At 47.6% G+C, this 21,020-nt stretch overlaps 1 protein-coding gene across 3 annotated transcripts; it reads right to left on the bottom strand.

The window, feature by feature from the left end:
• Positions 1–2,273: 2,273 nt before the first annotated feature.
• Positions 2,274–19,743, bottom strand: PAX6 (paired box 6). 3 transcript variants are annotated; one of them, XM_006198335.4, is made up of 11 exons: positions 19,689–19,743; positions 15,987–16,117; positions 15,156–15,197; positions 14,846–15,061; positions 13,877–14,042; positions 7,891–8,049; positions 7,340–7,422; positions 6,964–7,114; positions 6,748–6,863; positions 3,986–4,136; positions 2,274–3,288 (listed from the first exon to the last, which is right to left on the bottom strand). In XM_006198335.4, the coding sequence occupies exons 1-11, from the start codon at positions 19,696–19,698 to the stop codon at positions 3,203–3,205; spliced, it is 1,311 nt and encodes a 436-aa protein (XP_006198397.1). In that variant the 5' UTR covers positions 19,699–19,743; the 3' UTR covers positions 2,274–3,202. The 3 variants fall into 3 exon arrangements, with proteins under 3 accessions (XP_006198397.1, XP_031536925.1, XP_072825831.1); XM_031681065.2 differs by lacking the exon at positions 15,156–15,197; XM_072969730.1 differs by lacking the exon at positions 3,986–4,136.
• Positions 19,744–21,020: the final 1,277 nt, after the last annotated feature.

Raw genomic sequence — 21,020 nt, forward strand, 5'->3', positions numbered from 1 at the left:
TAGGAATTCATTGTAGTAAAAAAAAATTTGTTTACTCAGTAATTTGAATGTTTCCTACCCAAACATTCAGCTTGAATTCTGTTCACCTGGTCTCCCTAAGTCAGTCAAGTTTGGAGAAAAATCAGAAGCTGTGAGTCTTGCGATTCTACCAAGGACATCACAAATAGATGGCCATAATCTTGGAAAACGGCATCAGAGCATCCCTGAAGAGTTCCCATTCATAAATATATAAATATACCTATCAATAAATAAATAAACAAAAACAAATTATTTCAAGAATGAGTCAAAGTCCACCTCTGTGCACTGCTTCCACACAGTGCCTGCCACACTGCCCCTGGGGGCGTGCCTGGCGCTCCGTTCAAAAGGACAGCTCGTCTCCCTAGGGTGAGGGCAGAAGGCAAGGCAGCCGTCCCATCCCGCTGGACCAGAGGGCTTCTGCAGCTGAGCGGCCGCTTCTTCAGACTAAACCAGGCTGCTGACCCACTGCGCCCTGGCAAGCCTGACCCTCAGAGGACACGTATACGTGCCCAAGTGCACACATGCAGCTCCACCGCTCCCACAACACTCCCCTTCTCCCGTCTCCAGCTCCTGCTCCCGAATGCCACACCTGGTTCTCCGAAGTCTCTGCTCTCTGCACAACAGAGCCGCGGGCCAGGACTGGCTGCCTGACCCTGGCCCAAATCACAGCCAGTTGGAACCATCCTCCTTGCAGGGGAGAAGTGAGCCAGCCAGCAGCTGCTGTACACACTCACACACAGCCCTCCTCTGACAGCTCCCTGCGCACATGTCCCTCAGGGAATGTAAGCTGCAAAATGTCAGGAGGTAGATATACCTGCATGGGCAACTGTACCAACAGTGCCTACGTGTGCACACTCTGCTGAAGTGTGCACGCGTGCAGGGCAGTCTAACAGTGAATCAAAGCACGTCACACATACAAAAACTGTAGTCAGTGTTTCTCTAAATGTGCAGCAACTCTGGTGGAAAAAAATTATTAATATGCAGCATGCCAGAGAGATGAATCACAATTATCTGTTCACAAGTAATTCCTTAACTAGAAAATAGTAGATGTTGAATTAGAAGGTTATTTTTTAAAGCCTCCAATTAATTCCTATGTTTCTGATCATCTGCTTTCGGGAATTAAAAAACAAAACAAGAGCAGAGTACAATTCAGTGGAAGTGTGTCTTTGTCCCCAGAGGTTTCTGCCTGTGCAAGCATTTAATCTAGACTGCCAGACCCCAAGCCTTTGACTGAAGTTTGCAGGAGAAGACTTATCCATGTTGACTTATATGTTACACAGAACAGCCAGAAATAAAAGTCTCAGACAGGCCTTTTTCACCCAACAAAGGCTTATTTTTTTCCATCCTTTGCTTGGGCTCAAGCACTCCAGCCCTGCGTGCCGCCACTTTAAACATGATCAGATCTGTGCTTCATTGCAAATAACAACTGACCAACAATGGGCCCTGCTTCATAGATTTGGGAATGTTTGGCTTAAGCTGCCAATGACTGAAGGCCTTTAACTCCCACCGGCCAGTCACAGTCCGCTTTGTTGTCTGTTGATGTGTCTGTGCTCATTATTCCTTGACATGCAACATCCCCCCTCCACCCTCCAACCATCCACAACCGCACAGAAAGCGAGATTCAAATGGGAACAGCTGTAGTGGTTCAATGGGAAATGATGCCTCTTGTGCAAAGGGGAGGGAGGCAGAAAAGGGAGAGGGCCTATTTGAGAAAGGCAACAGCTTTCAGGGAATCTTGTATAAGAAACCTACTTTTGAATATACTTCAGTGAAATCGCTGTCGAAGCAGGCTGACAATGGAAATCTGCCCAGATTGAAAATGCCAGCCTTAATTCAAAAGACGAGTCCTGGTTAATAGCTTGTTGCATTTTAAAATTATTTCTAGGCTGTGAGCTTCTGAATTAAATGGCTAACTGGGAAATGTTACCATTTTGTGTATTGTATATATATTATGGTTATAAATGGGCACAGATCTACACACAGCTTTGTGGAATTTTTTTTGAACACATTTCCAACTTACAGTAGCTATAAGAATTATTTCTTTAAGGATGATCAGAATTTAAAATAGAGTATGTCTGAAGGTAACCACTGGTTTAGAATGTTAATCTAACATGGAAACAAAATTTGTAACACCACACTATAAGGTTAAAAAGAAAATAGTATAATAAAGGAAATACAAAGGCTTTGGCATGGTTTTTACAATCAACAATGGTTAATTTTGATATGTAGTTGTGAACAACTTCAAAACACTTAAGTTTAAAACTCTTGCAAGCACTTTTAATTGATTAGGAATGAATTCTAGATGCACAAAATGATTGGACTGTGAACAGTAATACAACTATATCTAAGAACAATTAACTTCCGCTGGCCAAAAAAGAAACTTATGATTGCATGAAAATGTGTATAAAACATCTATAGAATATTCTTGTCAAATATAAATGAAATTAACTTTATTATAGAAATCATTCTGAGGATTTCTAGGGAAGACAAATACTTACATTTTGACATAAAACAAATTGGATTATATCGAAAACACACTCTACCTTTTAGCTATCAACTTTTTTCTTCCTTGAATTTATATCTTACCCCTTTTCTTGCACATAAACTTCATCTGTTAACAACCTTTGGAAAAACCAACAGATATTTCTTACATAAATCTAGTGCATGTTGTTCCAGGTTTAATTATATGCAAAGGAATGATACAAACTTGGAACATCAGTCCATAAACTATGAACAGATGGGTAGAAGTATTCGATATATCTTGATAAAACTCTTAAAGTTGTGGCAAAGCTTGTTGATCATGGTTTCCTTTTTTTTCTTTTTTGAACAACTTCATGACCAACACAGATCAAACATCCATCCAGTCTGCATTGTTCTTTTTTCATTATAACATACAAATGCCCATTTACAAATAATACACCAAAATGAATAAAAGTTTGGATACCAAAATGAAGATTTGTTCCAACTGATACCGTGCCTTCTGTGTACAAAGGTCCTTGTTTCAAGTCCACTCCCCAGTGTTACGACACAGGACACAACTGCAGAACTGAAGTGCTTCTAACAGCCATTTTTCTCTCCTTCCTGAACGCCCAACTGTTGTGTCCACACAGTCACTGACAGAATCAACACAATATATCCTTTCTTTTTGTTTGTTTTTTTGATTGTTTTTTGTTTGTTTGTTTTTTTACTGTAATCTTGGCCAATATTGAGACATATCAGGTTCACTTCCAGGAACTTGAACTGGAACTGACACACCAGGGGAAATGAGCCCTAGAAGTGGACGAAAGAAATAGCCATGTAGATATTCCCTTCGAGAGACAGGCTTGGAGTATGAATTTATAGGTCTAAAAAAAAAAAACTCTAATACTTTCTAACATGTTAACTGTATTTAAATTTTTTTCAAGTCTTACAAACAAAAGCAACACCTTCAGAAACCAGATAACATGTTTACACATCCTTATTGAATCACAAGCTCCTCCACCCAAACCACTCCCCCCTCAAAAAAACTCCATTTGTTTGTATGTTTGGAATTTCAGCAAGAAAACTCGTCTGGAAAGCCAAAGTGGTACTTTTTCAGCTGCAATGAAAGGCACAGAGGGGCTAGGAGGGAAGTGAGGACTTCCAATAGACTCAGGGGGCCTTATGGTTGGGCTTTGGCTGATGTAATCATTCCTCCTCAGAAAACTTACATTTTCAGGCCTTATCTTTATATACAACTTCCGTGACCAAATTCAGGAAAAACAGTTTTGGATTTTTTGTCAAAATGGCATCAAAAGTTCCCAGCTGGCTTGACTGAATTTCCCTTTTTAATCCGTTCTCCCCAGAGAAGTGAGCATCAGAGAGTTAAACATCCCATCCCACAAGGCTAGGAGATTCCTTCTAGGTAAACTTTGAGTGAAGGGAGATCACCTGGCTAAAGAAGCTGCAAAGGCCACCTCTGCGCAGCCCGCGGAGAGCGGCGGCTCACCTGTGGAAGTGGTGCCCGAGGTGCCCATTGGCTGACTGTTCATGTGTGTCTGCATATGTGGCGGGGTGTAGGTATCATAACTCCGCCCGTTGACCGAAGGGCTGGTGGGCAGCATGCAGGAGTACGAGGAGGTCTGGCTGGGGACGGGGGGCTGAGAGGAGAAAGGCAAGCCGGTGGTTACTGAGAGACACACCGCACAGCCATATCCCCAGGCTCCCACCTCCCCAGGAACCCTGCCAACAAGTCTGATCACTGACGATGCCCTCGGGTAAAGCACAGGAATTCCCTATGATAAGTCTGCGATCCATCCTCCAACCAGTCCTTCTATTGGCCACTGCTAAAGTTGCCTACGCACTAAAGTTTTTAAAGAACCAAAAATTCAGACAATTGTCCGGCTAGATGATTGGCATTATTCATAAAATTAATAGAATTTTTGCCCATTTTTATCTTGGACCTCTGCTGGCACCTTTAGAGAAACTGTAACATGAGGACTTCCATAAACACATACTCCCTCTCCCACAAATCCAATTTATTTGGCAATCCAGTGACATCCCCCCTGCCCCAAACCCTGTATCTCAAGCTCTGAGGCAGAGAACAGTGGGAGGAGCTCACCGTAAAGTTCGGTTTAGGGACCTTGAAAGCCCTTCATAGTTGAACTCATGGATTTAAACAGCCTTTGAAGAAGCAGATCAGTCATGATCTCAGCCTGAAGTAGTCAGAAGTGTCAGCAAAACCCAGCCCCATCCTGAGAATCAGCTGTGACTTCCTTACAGCCCCCAAAACTGAGATTGGGTGTTACCCGCAAGACTGCGTGGCTGTGCTCTAAGCGTCTGGAATCATGATATTGAAAAGATAAACCTTTTTCTTAATTAAGGAAAAAAAAATACACAGAGCTGGGATGGAACCCCTCATGAGCTCTCACGGGGCTATGCCAGAGCAGCAAGCTTGGGGTGAATTAACAGGAGCGCAATGTCAAGAACAAGGGACATGATGGTACTCTCTGCTCTGTGAACCAGAAATGTTTAACATTCCAAGACCCATATCCTCAGAGAGAGGGACGTATTAGAGAAAGTTCAGAGGAGAACATCCACCCTTTGCAAAATGGTTGAAGATTTTGGTCAACAGGATAAATTGATGGACAGACAAAACAGCTCTCACCCCACTCCAAAATTCAAAGAGCAATTTTCTCTGCATAGTAGAATCATTGTTAAGTGTATTTTCTTTATGTCTTATGAATGTATGTATGGTTTGAATGATGTATGTACAATTTTTAAAAGTCTGTATTTGAAAAAAAATTGACCCACACCAGTCTACATGTGGAAACAACCCTAACAGAATAGCAGCATCTATTTAATTGTTTCCAGTTGTTTTCTCTCACACACATTTTTTATCTTCATAGAAACCTAGATGTTGCTACAATTTGCAAAACTGAACAAGACACTCAGTGGCCTTATTAAAGTCAGAGTGATGCTAACACCAAGTTCAAAGAGGCAAGCAGGCCTTCAGGGCCCTGCCAGAACTTCAGCTTGCATTTGTTTCTAATTCCTGAAATCACTTCCTCTAGGCAACCTTGACGTCTGGAAAATTCCAAGGCAGTCATAGCAACACCAACTAATGGGCTGTTAATCCCTTAATTTACATTAATTGCTCCATGGCCAATAATATCCAAATGTAATAAAAATAGACGTCTGAATAATGCCTCTGAAGGTGCTTATCTAGCTACTCTTTTATATTAGTCTAAAGACTATAAAATATTTATGTTGGTGTGATTTGGATTAGAAATCCAGCAAAAGATGCTCAGTAGAGAATAACCCCAGGTCTGTTTCCATCAGGGGCTCATGCTGGCCCATCTCACACTGTCTGGCATCTCTAACTGCTGCCCACACAGAACAGGAGTCCTGGGAAAGTCACTGCAGAAGGCCAATTTTTTCCCCATCAAGAATCTCTCTGGCTCCAAAGTACACCCCACCTGCCTTCTACAACTTCCATCACAAAGGGTTAACCTAGTACAGAGCCTAGAACATGTAGGGGCTGATAAATATTTAGGATGGAATTGAGAGGAGGAGCAGGTTTTATAGAAAGTGAATACTCTTCTTCAACTCTTCCAGGCACCTAGGAACGCCACAAACTTGTCACACAATTCATGGCAAAGATATACTAAATTTCTAGCAAAACCTTCCATTCCTTTTTTTATTGTAAGGTATAGAAAGAAAACTAGCTTTTCTCTATGTTAAGTGTATTGCACTACACAAATGCGAATCCCGTTTCTGATCCTATTCTTCTTCCTCACTGGTTTATCACAAACATCCTAAATAATATCCAAAATGCATATACAGAACGTATTTATTAAAATGAACATATTTATATAAACCCAATTTTTTACGTTTACTAACTCCTTACTATCTACTAACTTGCCAGCTTTATTTCATTTTCACTTTCTGGTGCAAGTTTCACTGGTCCCCAGAACATGCCCCCTTCTCACCCAACTTTATCAAACTGACATTCCCTAGGAGCAAAATGCAGACTGTCTTGACTAAACATCAAGTTTTTATTTTATTAAAGGCATGAATCAATCAATTAATCAATCAACTAAAAGAGTGGATTGACTGTCTGCATTTCGGATCTCACTGGTCAAGCCAATCATTATATTGGGAAAGGCTCCCAAAAGTACACACAGGGCCATTGAGGTCTGCAGGCCTCAACCCACTCCTCACTTCTTCTCCCAGGGTCCTGTTAAGCAGGCCGCCTCTGGCCTCACTTACTTGCATAGGCAGGTTATTCGCCATGGTGAAGCTGGGCATGGGCGGCAGCGCACTGTACGTGTTTGTGAGGGCCGTGTCTGTTCGGCCCAACATGGAGCCAGAGGTGAAGGAGGAAACTGCAGGGAGAGGCACACGACAGACGGTCATGGTGAGGATCAAAGCCAAGGGCAAACAGGCTGAAACACACTTATGAGGAGTATTCATATTCCAAATTACCAGGCGTGGTGGGTTGTGGGATTGGCTGGTAGACACTGGTGCTGAAACTACTGCTGATAGGAATGTGACTAGGTGTGTTGCTGGCCTGTCTTCTCTGATTCCTCAGCTTTTCTTCTCTTCTCCATTTGGCCCTTCGATTAGAAAACCATACCTGGAAATCAGATGGAACAGGTGAGCCCTGCGCCTGCTGCCAGCTCCTCTCTACTCCTGGCATGTCTGCTGTCCTCCTCCCCCAGCCCCCAGCGGTGACAAAGCATTCAGCAAACTGAGTCTTTGACTATTTATATAAACAAATGGCATTCCTTAGAAGCATCTGTGTCTCTAGAAAAGGCAAATGCTATGAATCACAAAGCATGAACACACAGTCCCTGGGTACCTGTATTCTTGCTTCAGGAAGATCTATTTTGGCTGCTAGTCTTTCTCGAGCAAACACATCTGGATAATGGGTTCTCTCAAACTCTGAAAGAGTAAGTCGCATTTTCTATGTTGTGCCAGAACTATACAAAATATGTCAATCAAACCTTGAATCAAGCTGGTTCCTGCTTCCCCACTTCTGTCACCTCCAACCAGTTCTCTTTAAAATGCTACTACTATTAGCATTGATTATACTTGAACTATCCCATCAGAAGCAAATTCTATTTTCTTTGGAATGACATTCATTCAAGATCTCTTCTGTGGCCTGAATTAGCCATATCATTGTTTTTTTTTTTCTTTATGAGAAGTCAGACTTTTTGTCTTTGAATTACTGGTACATGAAAAGAAGAAAGGAAACACACACTGAAAAGATGCCCAGAAAAAAAAAAAAAGACAGAAAAAGAAACCTTTTCAGATCTCTGTGCAAGGGCCCTGGCTAAATTTAGCTCTTTGTACTGAAGATGTGGCATTTACTTTGATTTACTGCTTCTCTACTTTGAAAAACTCCATCACCTTTCTCCAGGGCCTCAATTTGCTCTTGGGTAAAGGATGTTCTATTTCTTTGCAGCTTCCGCTTCAGCTGAAGTCTCATTTGGGCCTCATCTGAATCTTCTCCATTGGAACTGATGGAGTTGGTATTCTCTCCCCCTCCTTCCTGTTGCTGGCAGCCATCTGGAACAAAAAGAATAGGACAGTAAGAGAAATTTGGAATAACTTGGAGCCTCCAAAAGGAGCCTCATATAGCCACAAACTCCAAGAGCAGTCTATTCTGACAGTCTCACCAAAACTCCCAAGGTAACTGTCAGCCTTCATTCAATAAAAGATGTCAGTGACCTATGTTACCTGACCACAATTTTCTTTCTGTCTTGGTCAAGATGAGACTGTACAATTTAGACACTTACACATACTCTGATTATCTTAATGACACTCTTAATGCCACTCTATATGTTTTGTTGAATAACAAAACAGGTGCTAAAGTTTCCAATTAAAATGATCTTTCATAACTAACCTTGACTCTCCAAATGCCTCATCCAGTTCCTTTTCCTTAGAGAATTTACTTACCTATGGCTGTGTTGGGAAAGTAAGAGAGTGATGTTCAAGATTTCAGCTGATCTATAATCAGTAATTCCTATCTAATCAATGAGATGTTGATAGGTTTGTAGAAAATGCTATTAAGAAACCAAACCAAGCTTGTAATCTTTAAAAAAATATTTATCTAGTTTTTATTTGAATTCTGCACAGTCAATTTCATTTTCAAGGTTGTGAATTTACAAGTGCTCGCATTGTTCTGCAGTTTTATTCAACTATTGTATGAGTGTGCTTTGCCTTGACACCTATTACGAGCACAGCTGTAATTATATCATCACCAAGAACAGGCTATAATTGCTGAAAATGGAATTTTATATTTAGATAAAAGGACTGTCCATTCTTTGTAATGTGTTGCACCAGAGGAAAGTAAGATTTCTTTTAAATTTTTAACGTGTAATTTTAAAAAAGAAATAGTAGCGAGTTCACTAACTAGCTAAATACGCTATGCTGCAGCTGAATCCTTGGCATATCATTTCAGTGGTACATTTTTAATTAGGGCATTTCCACCACTTTTAATGTAATTTCTATCATTAAACAGGGGAAAGTTTTATTGTTTCCCCTTGCTGCATGGAGGGCAAGATGTGCATGCTCTAAGGCTAGCTGTCTCCTCTTGCGCCTGGCTGGAGAGGCCACAGCCTGTCTGAAGGGAAGGACTCAGCCCTGGCTGGGCCCCTAGGGCCACGGCATGCTAGGTCCAGGGTCTTGAGTCCTGGGGCCCCCAAGGGATACCAACAGGGGCTGCCCACCCCCAACCTAGAAACTTGGTCAGTGGGGGGAGGGGCCTCTAGGGGGCCTTGGTGGGAATCGACTTGGCCAGGAATATCATTTATAACCAGGAGACAATAGGCAGCGCCTTCAAAGGGTTCAGGGAATTGTGACAGGATCTAGTGGGATCTTTTCAGGAACTCTGAAATGTTTTAAAACCCCAACTTTCTCCCCCATTTAAACAGGCGGATTCATCGGCACTGGCCACCATATGGGCCCTTGGAGATCTATTGAGATGACCACCAACACTTGAATAGCGAGGGGCTGCTTTTCAGCGCCGCACAATGCCCCGCGAGTAAGGGAAACTATTAAACTCCTGGGGCAGGAGCGTTGGCAAACTTTCGTGGGCAGAATTTTGAGGCCACAATGAGCGCGGACAACAAAAGGATTCTCTTGAGGCGTGCAGCGGGCCACATTGTGTTACAAGAAGCCCAGTCAACAGACTTTTCAGTGAAGTGTGTTAACCCCTCTGCTCTGCTATCATTAATCACTGTCCGAAGTGCGGGCGCCTCAATGCTATTTAGGGCGCTTAGTTGGGGGGGAATGGATGGGGGGCCAGGGCAGGGGGTGGAGGAAGGCAGGGGCGGTGGATGAGGACCGGGGGCTTATGGTGGGGGTAGTGAGCAGGGCAGGCAGGGAGAGTGGAGACCAGGGTGCAGGGTGTGGGGGAGGGAAGCCGGGAGGAGGGGTGGGGGCCTGGCTGGGGGGTTGGGGGAGTAGGAGAGGGAAGAGGTACAGAAAGTTGGAGGAAGACAGAAGGCTCCGAAGAGACAGAGGCTGGAAAGGTGTAAAGACAGAAAAGAGCGCTGAAAGGAAAAACAGAGGAGAGGGTCCAAGAAGACGGGGAAAGAGAAAAAAGAAGATGACAGAGAGAGACTTAGTGAATGGGCCGTGGCTCTACTTTTGGTCCTGTTGCGCTACATCAGAAAGGTGGAGGGCATCGAGGGGATTGCTCAGCTGAGGGAGTGACAGCTCACTAATGTGTGCCTGCACCAGTGTCTGCGCTAATTTATTGCCCCAAGTTTCCCGGTGACTTTTCAAAGTGTTTTCAGGGAACGAAATGAAGAGTTCCTTTTATATTCGGATTCGGTCAATGAGGAAGACTTTAGAAATACACGTTTTGGGCCAACTAGAAAGGCCCATCAGTTATTGTTTTTGGAAAGCACAAACGAAAACCAGCGATCATTCGACCTTTAGGGATGGGAGCGCTGTGGAGAACGCAATCCCATTTCGCCGGAGTGACCACTCACGCCTTCAGGAGGCCCCACCTCAGTCCTTTTTCTGGCACATTCGATCTCGCCAATTAAACAAAGCTACTGGGTCTGCCTCAGAAGACCCCCGCAGATAGCATTCTCTGCTCGGGTTTCTTCTCTGACGTTTTTCTAATTTTAAAAGGTGGACATTTGCACACTCTCTTTCTCTCCCTTCCTTCCTCCCTCCCACGACACACACACCCCCCCCCACGCACACACACAATCACACTCAGAAAGCAGGCGCAGTGCTGACTTCAGAACAGACATTTAAGGGGAAGAAAGTCAACGAGGATGAGGAGAGCTCGATTTTAAACCTCTTTGTGAGGGGCGTGGGGGAAAAACACAACAGTGGAATTAGAGGCGCGTCAGGAGAAACCCTTGGCTGCAGAATCCCTCCGCGACCCGCAGAGCGAGCGTGCACCATGGAAAGTTTGTTTGCTACTCAAAGTAGCAACTGTTCGCAGCCAGGCAGGGCTGGAGAGGTCACTCTTAGACTGGGCGCCGCCGTCCCCCTTTTCTCTTCAATGGATTTACCTTCCACTCTTAAAGCTTTTAGCAAAATAAAACTAGAAGTTGGATCTCGAATTCCCCACATGATAAACCTAAGTGGAAGACAATTAAGATATCTTCTTTAAAAGGCGCCCCCTCGGAGCGCAAAGAAGGGGCCTTCAATGGGCACCGTCCACCTTCCAGCCTAATCCGCGAGAAGGCGAGTGAAAGCGCCTCCCATTATCCCGGCCCCAGGACCATCTGACGCTCGGGACAGGATTTGTTTCCTGGAAGAAGGAGAAGAGAAAAAAGAAAGAAAGAAAGAAAAAGACGCTGGGAAATAAAATCATTCCTTAGTTTCTTAGTGTCTTAATCAGTGAGGCGGAAAACAAGCAAGAAAAGATAGCAACCCGGTTGCGGCACCTTTTCAGCTCTAGAGCGCGGATCAAAACATTGTAGCATCTGTTGAAAAAGAGACTGACTAAATCCTATAGAAGGGCCTGGGTATTATGGGGAGGGGTGGGAGGAGATAAGAAAAAGTGTCTCCGTGATCCCTAAAACCACCAAATCGCTGGAGAATTGGGGCTGGATAGAGTTGTCTCTTGTTGTTGTCAGCCCACGTCGTCGCAATTTTATTCACCACCGCATGTCGTTGATCAGATGGAAACCATATTTGTCTCCCTCTGAGACCTAACCTCGCCTTATGCTTTCGGAGTAATGGACTCTTTAAAACCCAAAACCGGCCCCCTGGGCCGGGGAAAAAGGGCGGGGGGTGGGTGGGGTCTTCTTAGAGCAAAAAGGTCCGAGGACTCCCGGCGCTCGTCAGCCGCCGCCACCAGCGGCCCCCATGCCGGGGACTCCGCGCTCCGCTGGCGCCACGCGTCTTCCCCACTCAGCGGGGGCTGCGGGCAGGCCCAGGGACCAGGCCCAGGAGTGGAGGCTTTTGCGGGGCGGAGGGGGAATTGGCAGTTGGTGAGCTAGAATGCCCTAGCAACTGGGCGTCTGAAAGTTAAAAGCTCCTGAGCTAGCGCCACCTCCCGCCCCAGCCTCCGCCACCAGGTCCTTGCAGTTAGGCTCTCGCTTCCCGCCCTCACGATCCCATCAACGAAAAGCTGCCCCAACGCAGCTCCACCTCTGGTGGCAGCGGAGGGGCTGGTAGAGCTGCTGCCCTCGGCTTCGGTCCTAGCTCTGGGAAGCAGGAGTGGGGTGTTCTAGACCCCGGGCAAACATGAGCCCTCGCGCCCAGGGCTCAGCCCTCAGGCCCGGCCATTGTGCTCCCAGACCCCCTAGCGTGACAAGGCAGGGGAGGGGTTGCCGAGACCTCAGTTTGCCGGGGAGCTGGGGGCGGGCAATCGGGAGTGCGAAGTTCGGGCGTCACTTGGGTGTGTCTGGTGTGCGCACGTGGGAACCCTACAGTTTCAAAGGTCAGGTGAGGGTGCGGTGGTTGCTCCCTAGTCCTCACCAGAGGCACGAACCCAGAAAGCCGCGGTTCGGCCCGATCCGGCGAGCAGGCTGGCGGGTCGCCCAGGGGAGCCGGGGCCCCGCGCGTCGGAAGGCCTCGGCCGGCAGAGCGGCCGCGCTGGGAAACACGGAGCCAGCGCTTTGCTCCCTATCTTCCCAGTGTCCGTTCTATATTGTTTTCTGCTCTTAAAACTGACATGTCTAATTGGCAATTGGTGCCGAATCGTGTCCAGAGGTCTCTTGTGGAACATTTCTACAGCTGTCTCCTTCAACTAGACGCTTATTCATGTCGCCTTAATGAGAAACAAAACGTTCTCTAATGAGCAATTACAGAGCGACAGGATTGTTCCCATAACAAATTCTTGCGAGTGACAGAAGCATCCTTTGTACCAGATATTTCGCATACTGTTACCGATTTTCCCTCCTCTAGCCCGGCTCCGCGGAGGCGCGGGGCACCCAGAGCGGGTCGGAGAGCGCACGGACGCGCCGGCAGCCCCGTCAGCGTCCCCGAGCCGCCGCCCCCGGCCGGGAGCCCCCAGGCTTCGCTGTGCTCCGGGGAGTGAGACGCCACGTCCCATTATCCTGCATATTATCTCCTTGTCACGAGGACAACAAATACCTATTAATCTTCGGAGTAAACTGTTTCCTATTCTTGACTAAGCTACCTCGGTGTATGAGGGGAGGGGAGAGCCAATCGACTCGACCCCACCCCCATCTGCTCCTCTTCCTCCATCCCTTCTTACGGATCCTGGGACAGTCCAGGTCCTATCTTTCCTCCCAGCCCGAGTCGCTCCCGGCACCCCGAAATCTGGCTCACAGTATCCTCATCCTACTCTTCTATTCAGTCGCCACCCACAGAGAGTGAGAACCAGAGGCCCAGAGGGGCGTAGGAGGTAGGAGCCCAGAGGGTAGGGTTGATTTAAGTTAGGAGATCACTTCCAATACCCATCCTCAACTTGGCCCTGCATCTCACTGCTCCCTATCCCTTCTCATATGCACCCTATTCATAGTCACATAATTTGTCAATTACAGCAAAAAGCAAAACGATACAATTATGTTTACCTTGCAGTCTGTCAGTGTGTTAACTTGTCACACTTCTACAGCAAGGGGGCTCTCCGTGCATTTTAATGGCAAATTTGAATAGGGCACCACGCAGCTAGCTCCGTTCTAGCATTCACATACTCCTGCCCATAACACACTCAAGCACACACACCAGCCACATTCATACTACTCCTGACATACACAACCCTTGAACTCCCAGGCCAACCAGATAGTTCTACAAACACCACCTACAAAGCAAGTCAGTGTGTCCCAAGCCTTTGAAGAGTCTCTGCACTACATTCTCCAAGCACAAAAGCCCCCAGAGAGGGAAAAGGTTAGGGGAGAAGATGGGAAGGGGCTGCATATATGGAAAGTTTGAGGATGGGTGCTTGGGTTTTTACCTTGCGCAGGTTGCCCTGGCACCGATGTCCCCGGATACCAACCCGGGCGGGTGCCCCAGCTTCCGGTCTGCCCGTTCAACATCCTTAGTTTATCATACATGCCGTCTGCGCCCATCTGTTGCTTTTCGCTAGCCAGGTTGCGAAGAACTCTGTTTATTGATGACACCTGCAAATCAAACCAAAATCAAACCAAATGGTAGTGTCTCCTGAAGACAGGGTTGCCCTGTCTTAAGTCCCCATTTCAGCACCTCCACCCCTTAAAGAATGACCCATAATACATTAAAACCAAACCAAAAAACAAAAAAACAAAAAACAAAAACAAACAAACCCAAAAACCTCCCAGCCACCCTGGGACAGTGGGTGGATTTGCAGAGACATCGTGGAAAGAATGCCAGCCATCACTTTGAACATGGAAACTGAGTTAGTCAGATAATTGGAAGACTGGGGAGGAGGTCCTTCACTGTTGCTCAGTGTCTCTGGTGACCTAACTCACCTGGTGGCTTTATTTTGTTAAAGATCCCCCCCCCCTCCAATATTGAGACTTGGCTTAGAGCTTTCATTCACTTTATTTGTTTTATATTAGGATAGAAATGGATGTTTCACACCTGAAGGAAGGAAGGTTCAAGCAGGTGGATTTGGAGGAAGCTAGAATCTGGTTTTTATTTTCATTTTCCTTCCAAATTCAAGTGCTTTTCTCTGCCTTCTACTTCGCCTCATGCAAATTAGGTAAATAACCCCCCCACACTTGACTCCCATTTTCCAGAAGGTCAAAAAAAAAAAAAAAGGTCAAGGTGCTCCTCTCAAGATCCCCAGGTACAGAGGAGACAAATGTGGAGCAGGGAGGAGAGAGAGAAAGACACTGGCAGGAGGACAGCGGGGGGGGGGGGGGGGGGGGTAAAGAAAGAGATGGTATAGAGGAAAGAGCGTGGAGCTTAGGGCAGGGAGGGAGAATGTTCTCAGTGAACTTACACTTGGTATGTTATCGTTGGTACAGACCCCCTCGGACAGTAATCTGTCTCGGATTTCCCAAGCAAAGATGGACGGGCACTCCCGCTTATACTGGGCTATTTTGCTTACAACTTCTGGAGTCGCTACTCTCGGTTTACTACCACCGATTGCCCTGGGTCTGATGGAGCCAGTCTCGTAATACCTGCCCAGAATTTTACTCACACATCCGTTGGACACCTGCATAGGGGAAGTGGACAGAAAACCACATTATTAATAATTTCAAGACAAAAATAAAATTGTTTAAGTATGCATTAAACAATGACAAGCTTACGTTTTGATTGTCCAGCACTTGGACTTTTGCATCTGCATGGGTCTATAACACAAAAATATACCTTCAATGGTATGAGAACTTACTGTAGAGAGTTTTTTTCTTAAAATTACATTTGTAGCCCTAAAAACTACAAATATGATGATACTTTCAAACAGTTTGAACTAAAAAAAACTAATTTAAAAGTTTGTAAAACTGTTTTTGAAAATAAACACTGCCTGAAGATGCATCAAAATGAAGTCAGATTAAATTTTTTGTTCTGACCTTGTTTAAAGTGGTGTTATGCTTTAATGAGCAAAGGGGGGAAATAAACTGAATTCTTATTTTTCCTTTAAAAATATGCCCAATTGAGTAAATGTGAACAGGGAGGGAAGCAAACAGCATTTGTCTTTTTTAATCAATATATATTCTTCATGAATATGAAGAAATCAAACAAATATCTCAGACTCTGAGGTAAGCATGGGATGAGGGAGCGGGGAATGAAATTATGCTGGTTTGTATAACTCACTTTATTATCATTCGTAAACTGTTACCACAATGAATGTTTTCACCAAACAAAAAGAGAAAGTTGTGGGGGGTTTTTTAAATTCACACACACAATTTTTTTTCTTAAGCAGATGAATTATCTTATGTGACTGACCCAGGTTGAAAGAGATCGGGAAGGATGGTGGAAGGAAAGGGGAAAGCGGAAGGCAGGGGAGTGGGGTGGGGACTGGAGTAGGGGGTGAGGGTGGGGGGTCCATAATTAGCAGCGTTTACAGTAAGAAATGAAGAGAGGGCGTTGAGAGTGGAGGGCCGCGGGGGCGGCGAGTGGGGCGGCGCCGGGAGGATCACCTGCAGAATTCGGGAAATGTCGCACGGCCGGGCCCCGCTGTGAGCTAGCTCTACGATCTTCTGCCGGGTGGAGTCCGGCAGTGGCCGCCCGTTGACAAAGACACCACCGAGCTGATTCACTCCGCTGTGACCTGAGGAAAGGGAGAGGAGAGCAGAGCAGAGAGGAGACGAGAGGAAGACGAGTACAGAGAAAGAGGATGAGGGAGGAGGAGGAAGAGGCAGGAGGAGAAGGAGAAGAAAGAGGAGGAGGAGGAGAAAGAAGAGAAGACAACCACAATGCATCCTGAGCTCCCTGCCAACCCCAGCCAACCTCTGCCATCAGGTCCCTGCTATCGATCAAAAACGACAACAGGACCTCGCAGTCATGCGGGGCAACGAGCAGCCCAGCCCAAACACAGCCGAGCTCCTGCCCACCAGACTGCAGAAGCGCCGTGCAGACACAAGCCAATGAGCAAGAACACACGCACCTCACTATCGCCTTCACTCCAGCCGAGTCCCCAGCCCTCCGCTGCCCTTCATAAACACCCCAGTCAGCCTCTGAACCCGCAAGGTGCAAACAATCGGCTCAAAAATATCCTCCCAAAGACTTCCTCTGAGTGTCACGGCAAAGCGTGGGTTCTACGGAACCCACATTGAATCTCCAACGTGTCTGCATTGTTAGAACTGTGCTAGCAAATCCTACAGCTCTTCAACACTCCCTCGTACGCTAGAGTCCAGAAATGGTTGCTGTCAAACTCTGAACTCTGACGAAGGCACTACACAAGCATGGGTTAAAAAAAAAATGGAGGAGAAAAGGGAAAGAATTAGGGAAGAACCAGAACAGCAAATCTGTGGCTAGTGTCCCCTAACCTGGGTTTCAGCACCTCCACTGTAGGCTTGGGGGCCAGAGCCCCTGATCGGCTCCAACCACAAAGTAGTCAGCCTGCTGCAGTGGGGCGGAGAGCTGGGAGTCTATTAGCACTGCCACAGCTCGCTTTACTTCCGCTGCTAAACACGGCCCTCCCCACGGCCAGGGACTCATATTAGCAAAAATAAAAAAGTGAAAAGAAAACGAAAAGACCACACCCCAGAGTCCCCTATCCCTCCTTTATCTTGTTATCTCACAACCTCACCCCATTGTCTAATCTTAGGTAATAGGGAGAGGGAGTTAATGCCTCTCTGTAGCCCCTTCCCCAGAAACCACAGCCGCACAAATAAAGCCAATTGCCGATTTCCACTTCCTTAAAAATCTCCAACCTGCAGCCCCGACTCTAGAGAGCAGCCCTTCCAGGAGAAGACGTCGCCCTCCGCTCAGCTCTCCTCTCTTCTCCTCTCCTCTCTTCTCCTTGGAGCCTCTGATAAATTGACTCCAGGAGTCTGAGCTTCTTAGCAATAAATAAGCTCCAAATATAGAAGAGGGGGGAAAATATGATGAGCCTCTCTGACATTTGTCTTTAAAATAAAACTAGCTGCACGTCAAGTTTGAGCTTAATTTCTGGAAATAGGCGGAAGTCGCTCTGGATCATGCATGGAAGGCTAATTGAAAAGATCAGTCGGGGCGCTTGTGGCAGCCTTGTCACTTTGTGACAGTGCTCCGCTCCGGGAAATTGCATCGTCACGACAAACGGGACCGTGATAAAACGACCCTTTCCGTCCCTATTTGTAGATCACTCAGACGAGATTGAACTGCACTCGTTTCCCCTTCGAGGGGAGCCGTGTTTTCAGGGTAGCCGAAGGCTTGGGGCAGAGGTGAGGGGGGGCGTCTGACTAAGGCGGGTGCTGGAGCCTCAACTCGATGAGAAGTGACAGGCATTAGGGGGATCTGGGCTCCGGCCGGGCCCAGCGTGAGAAGGGACATCGCCGGGACACCGCTTCTCCAACAGAGCAAGGCCTACTCCGAGCTTCCAGTTTCTCCTAAATTCATTTCATAGCCTTCCTTTGCCTCGAAAGACCCTTCTATTGCTCCAGCTAAGGGGCCTCCCCCTTGGGCAAAGAGTCTTCCAGGAAATAGGCTGTCTCACAGAGACTGAGACTTTCCAAACTTCATGCACAGCCTAGGCAGCTCCCAATCTAGGAATGCCAAGGCATGTGAGGCCACCTAATCCTAGACCTCCCTCCTTCTCCCCCCAGTAAAAAAGCAATGTTCCACCACCTCCCCAGTGCCGGCGGGTGCTGCCCAGGGCCAGATAGCCTCTGCCAGCATCGAAATGGCAGCGAGGAAGCGCAGCTCTAAGTTCCCCTTCAGAGGTTAAGCCTCAATCATTGTGTCCCTTCCCTAGGGATGGCTGGCGCTCTCGCCCAGTGGCGATGATTATGCGCCTAGAATTCAACCGCGAAGCATCTAATAGGAAAACATATGGTGTCAATTTGGATGCTCTGGGCCTCTCGCACACCCGGGAGTGAGCAGCACAAAGCCCTGCAGGCCTGCCTGCGACCCCGCGCCCCTTGGGGCCCGCCTGCCAGGCCGCAGTGGCAAACGCTCAGCGCCATGCACCCCAGCCTGGCCAGCCTGAGAGCCAGCGGCTGGGGACACTGAGCTGTAGGGGGAGAACCCAGCAGTCAGGAAGGGTGGACAGAATCCTAAGCCTCGCCTTGGAGCCAAGCCCCAGGGCCTGTCGGGTTTTGCACAACTAAGCTGCCTTAAAGTTCACCACCTTTGCTTCCTCTCCTGTGCTCCACACCCACCAGCTGCAAAAGCACCAGGGGGTGGCTAGCGTTTCCAGGACAGATGGATTTGGGTGCTTCGGACCCTCCACCATCTGCAGTTCGGTGAGGGAGGGTTGCTAGAAGACTTAGGCCTTTCTGCATTCCTTAGAGCTGAGCCCTAAACGGCATCCAGACTGCACACCTCAACCAGGGCCTAGTTTCACTGGCCTCCAGGCTCCCAGACCCAGGCTCCAGACATGCCGTGCCCCGTACTGGTACCCATGAACCGGCCAAGCAGGAAGGTGGGCCAGGGGCCCGAGTCGGGTGGGCAGAGGTAGGATGGGAGTCACAAAAGCTGGGGAATCAAAGACACTGTGGGCCTGGAATGACCAGGACCCAAACCGTTGCAACTACCAGGGCAGGGCTTCTCCAACTCCTTGGCTCGACCCCCATTCTGTTCCCACACACAGTAAACCTGCTCTGGCAGGCGCCCTGTAACAGCCCTATGATTCAAGTGTACCACTTCCACCTCACTGCAGGCCTGGGCGCCCTGCTCCCCTAGCCTTCCAGGCCCCTATCCGGAGTGAGGAGGGGAGGAGCTGCCCTGAGAGTGACTGAGGGAGGAGAGCCCCCACCCCACCCAGACGGTAGAGACATTCAGTCTTGGCTAAGCCCAAAGGGGCCTCCTTCTCGTGCAACTAGGAGAAGCCTCCGCCCCGCCCTGCTCAGCCCAGCCCCTCTCTCTGGGGTCAGAGCCCGGGCAGGGGCGGGGAGGGGGTGTGAGTTACAGGATTTGGGGGGATGGGGTTTCTCTACCGCAGCTTCGCAAACTCTTGCGGGCTGTTCTAAAGGGCCCAGCCCCTGTTCTTCCAGGAGGGAGAACAGAGCAAACACCCTCCCCTCTTGGGTTGCCGGCGCAGAAAGGGGTGCAGCTGCCTCGGGTCCCTGGGCCTCTTCCCTCAAGCAGGGCGGCCTGGCCAGCGCTGACGCCGTGAACCTCTGTGCCCTCCCTTTACCCACGGGTCTGTGCGTCCCCAGCCCAAAGTCCAAAGTCCGAGAAATACCGGAGGCACTTACTGTTCTGCATCTTGGCGCTGGCTGGGGGCCGCGGGATCCCACGGGGTTCGAATATGGGGCTCTGCTAGCAAGAATATAGGCATTAATCCTGGGTGCACTCCAGGTAAGCCTACATCCCGACAGAGGATGACCTGGAGCCAGGACAGAAGAAAGCCCCTTCTTTAAGGAAATCATCCACTCAGTCGCTTAGGGCAATGTGAGGGTCATCCAGTTCTGCCCTCCATTGCATGCAGCCTACTCTTTGGACTACAAATACTCCAGTACTCTCAATCTGTTTTCCCCAAACCACTTAGTAGTTAACCCTTTAATCAGGAGAATCAGTGACCCGATTTTGAAATTTTTCTTCCAACTGAACAAGAATGAAGAAGCATTCTGACTCTTTCAGGTTTTGGAGCCCAAAGCAGCCAATGTAGAACTTGCCTGAAATCTGGGATGTCTGTCCACTCTCACAATAAAAGGTCTCACACATCTGCGCACCCCTAGTTAAAGTCTTCCCCCTAAGACAAAACAGAAGGAGAGAAATGTATATGAAACTGTGGCTCAAAAGTGTAGGCCCATGGGCTCTCTAATCCATATTCTCAGAAAGAAAAACAAATGCATCAAGGGCTCAAATTCCATAAAATCCTAAATCCCAGAGTTACACCCACAGCAGCCTATTCTGCACAAGTCCCCACCTTTTGGTAGTAGCTGCTCTGGCCTGGCTTGGGAGGTTTGGAGAATCTGACAAGTTGGGGCCCCATTTTGAAAAAAAAAAATCAAGAACCAGGGAAAGGAAAGGGGGAGAACAAGAGAGACAGTGGGGCTACTGAGTACAGACTAAGAGCTGGAGGGAAAAAGGAATAATACCTGAAGTTTAGAGGTGAAGGAAAGGGGACCTTGGAACTTCAGGGTGCCTGAGGGTGCAGGCTGAGGCTGAGGCTGACTGAGAGGGCTTAAGAGCCATTACTCCCTCTTTCCTTAAAGAATTTTACCACCCTGTTTGCCCCAAGCTCCCCAGAACCCAACTCTCTGGTTACTCCTTATCCTTCACTCTCCCCATCAGAGCTTACCAGTCAGGCCCCATCTCCACCCACCTCCCAGACTTTCTGGGACTTTGCAAGTGGCAAGCCCAACTTTTTCCCCCAAACCTCACTTATTGTGATTAACTTCTCTTTTGGTGTTTAGATCTTCCCCCTTTTTACTGTACTGTGACACACGCTGTCTAGCTTGCCTCACTGCTTTAAAAAGTACAAACAGGAGGGGGTGAGCGTGGTCGACAAAGCCTGCAGACAGCGAACAATGGCTTCTATTCTCCAGCTCTCCCCAAACCCAAAGAGCAAAACCAAGTCTCCC

The sequence above is a fragment of the Vicugna pacos genome, chromosome 10 (genome assembly GCF_048564905.1).
Source record: "Vicugna pacos chromosome 10, VicPac4, whole genome shotgun sequence".
In the NCBI taxonomy this organism is placed as follows: Eukaryota; Metazoa; Chordata; class Mammalia; order Artiodactyla; family Camelidae; genus Vicugna; species Vicugna pacos.